This window comes from Phalaenopsis equestris, unplaced genomic scaffold, assembly GCF_001263595.1.
Source record: "Phalaenopsis equestris unplaced genomic scaffold, ASM126359v1 Scaffold196554, whole genome shotgun sequence".
Classification (NCBI taxonomy): domain Eukaryota; kingdom Viridiplantae; phylum Streptophyta; class Magnoliopsida; order Asparagales; family Orchidaceae; genus Phalaenopsis; species Phalaenopsis equestris.
Window position 1 is genome coordinate 151 of NW_018216503.1, and position 1,417 is coordinate 1,567.

A 1,417-nucleotide genomic window follows, 5' to 3' on the forward strand; every position below is an offset into this window, starting at 1 on the left:
GCTCCAAGTCATCGGGCATAGGGATTTGCATAACTAACATTTAACATAAAATTAAATAGAATTTTTTTTTTTTATTGAATCATGCTTGCAATTTAATTTTTTTTGCAAAACAAGCAAATGTTTTACAATTTAAAAGATATCACAATAATTTTCCTCTTTGAATGATAATATTCATTATGCTTCTAAATTATTTGTTGTATCTACAGATTTATATAACAAAGGAGTGATTCACTGCCGAGGTTCATGAAGATTCAATTGTGGGTTGAGGGTGGTTCAAGTACGGATGAGACCTTCAACCACAAATCCATAAAACTCGAGCAAGCTGCAATCATTTCGCTCGACCCTGTTAAACCACAATGTGATGAAACAGCAACGCAAACCCATAATTTTAAAAAATACTACATCTCGCTTTACTCAGCAGCAACCAAACACCGTAGCAATTATTTCCACAACAAATTGTGCACATGTTAAGAGAACTGGTTCCACATTCAGCCAAAAATCACTTTTTTCCACAAAAGTTCAGAGATGACCACAGTCAAAGTGCGCATGGCCATGCGAGTTCTTACCCGACATCAGAACTAACAAAACACCAAATACCATCCTCTTCACCCAGGAAGAGGTTGCAGACATGGAACCAATTAGAAACGCGCGCATTGATAGGCTCATTATCCTTACCCTTCGTTCCCTAACATACTTGTTAATGGCGGCTTCAGCTTTCCTCTTCAGTTCGCGGCAGCCGCATGCGGCTATTTGATGCGGTTGGAGCTCTCTTCCCAAGCATCTAGCGAGGACCACCGCATCTTCTATGGCTGCAGAGCCTCCTTGGCCAATTGAAGGGTCCATCACATGTAATGAGTCCCCCGCAAGCGTTGTTGTTCCTTTTTGCATTTTACCGAATAGAATGTGCCATGGCGCACGGTATCTGATGCGTGTGAGGGTTAATGTGTCTGTTTCGCAGTTTGTGATCATGTCGATCACGTCTTTGGGGGAACCTTGAAGGCGCTCCGAGGTTAGTTCTCTGATTAGTTTGGGATCTTCCCTTGCTTCTATATCTGCAGAGTGACAGAATTCAAGTAGTAGGTTTAGAGATTGTAAGGTTTTATAAGGTTTAGTTTAGAGAATGGAGTTTTTTGGAGGATGCTATATATTGTTTGGTGAAATTTAGGAGAGATTGGTATTGTTCTCAGAACGAAAGCAGCATTTGGTTATAGAAAAAGAAAGGTTCTTAATCATACATAGACCATCCTATCTGCATTTGTAAAATTGTATTAAGAAAGAACATTTTTTTGAAAGTTGATGTGAATGCTATAAATATTTTACTTATAGAAAAAAATGGCAACAATTTTTTTTATTTTTTATCTTCTATATTTGAGGGAATTTAATCCTAAATGCAAGCCAAAAAGGTTGCAAAAAAAAA

The 1,417-nt window shown here is 38.0% G+C and overlaps 1 protein-coding gene across 1 annotated transcript; it reads right to left on the reverse strand.

Annotated features, from left to right (window-relative positions):
* Positions 1-487: 487 nt before the first annotated feature.
* Positions 488-1,308, reverse strand: LOC110035172 (zeaxanthin epoxidase, chloroplastic-like). Its single transcript, XM_020739413.1, has one exon. It carries the CDS (start codon positions 967-969, stop codon positions 520-522), a length of 450 nt encoding a protein of 149 aa, XP_020595072.1. The 5' UTR covers positions 970-1,308; the 3' UTR covers positions 488-519.
* Between the last annotated feature and the right edge of the window lie 109 nt (positions 1,309-1,417).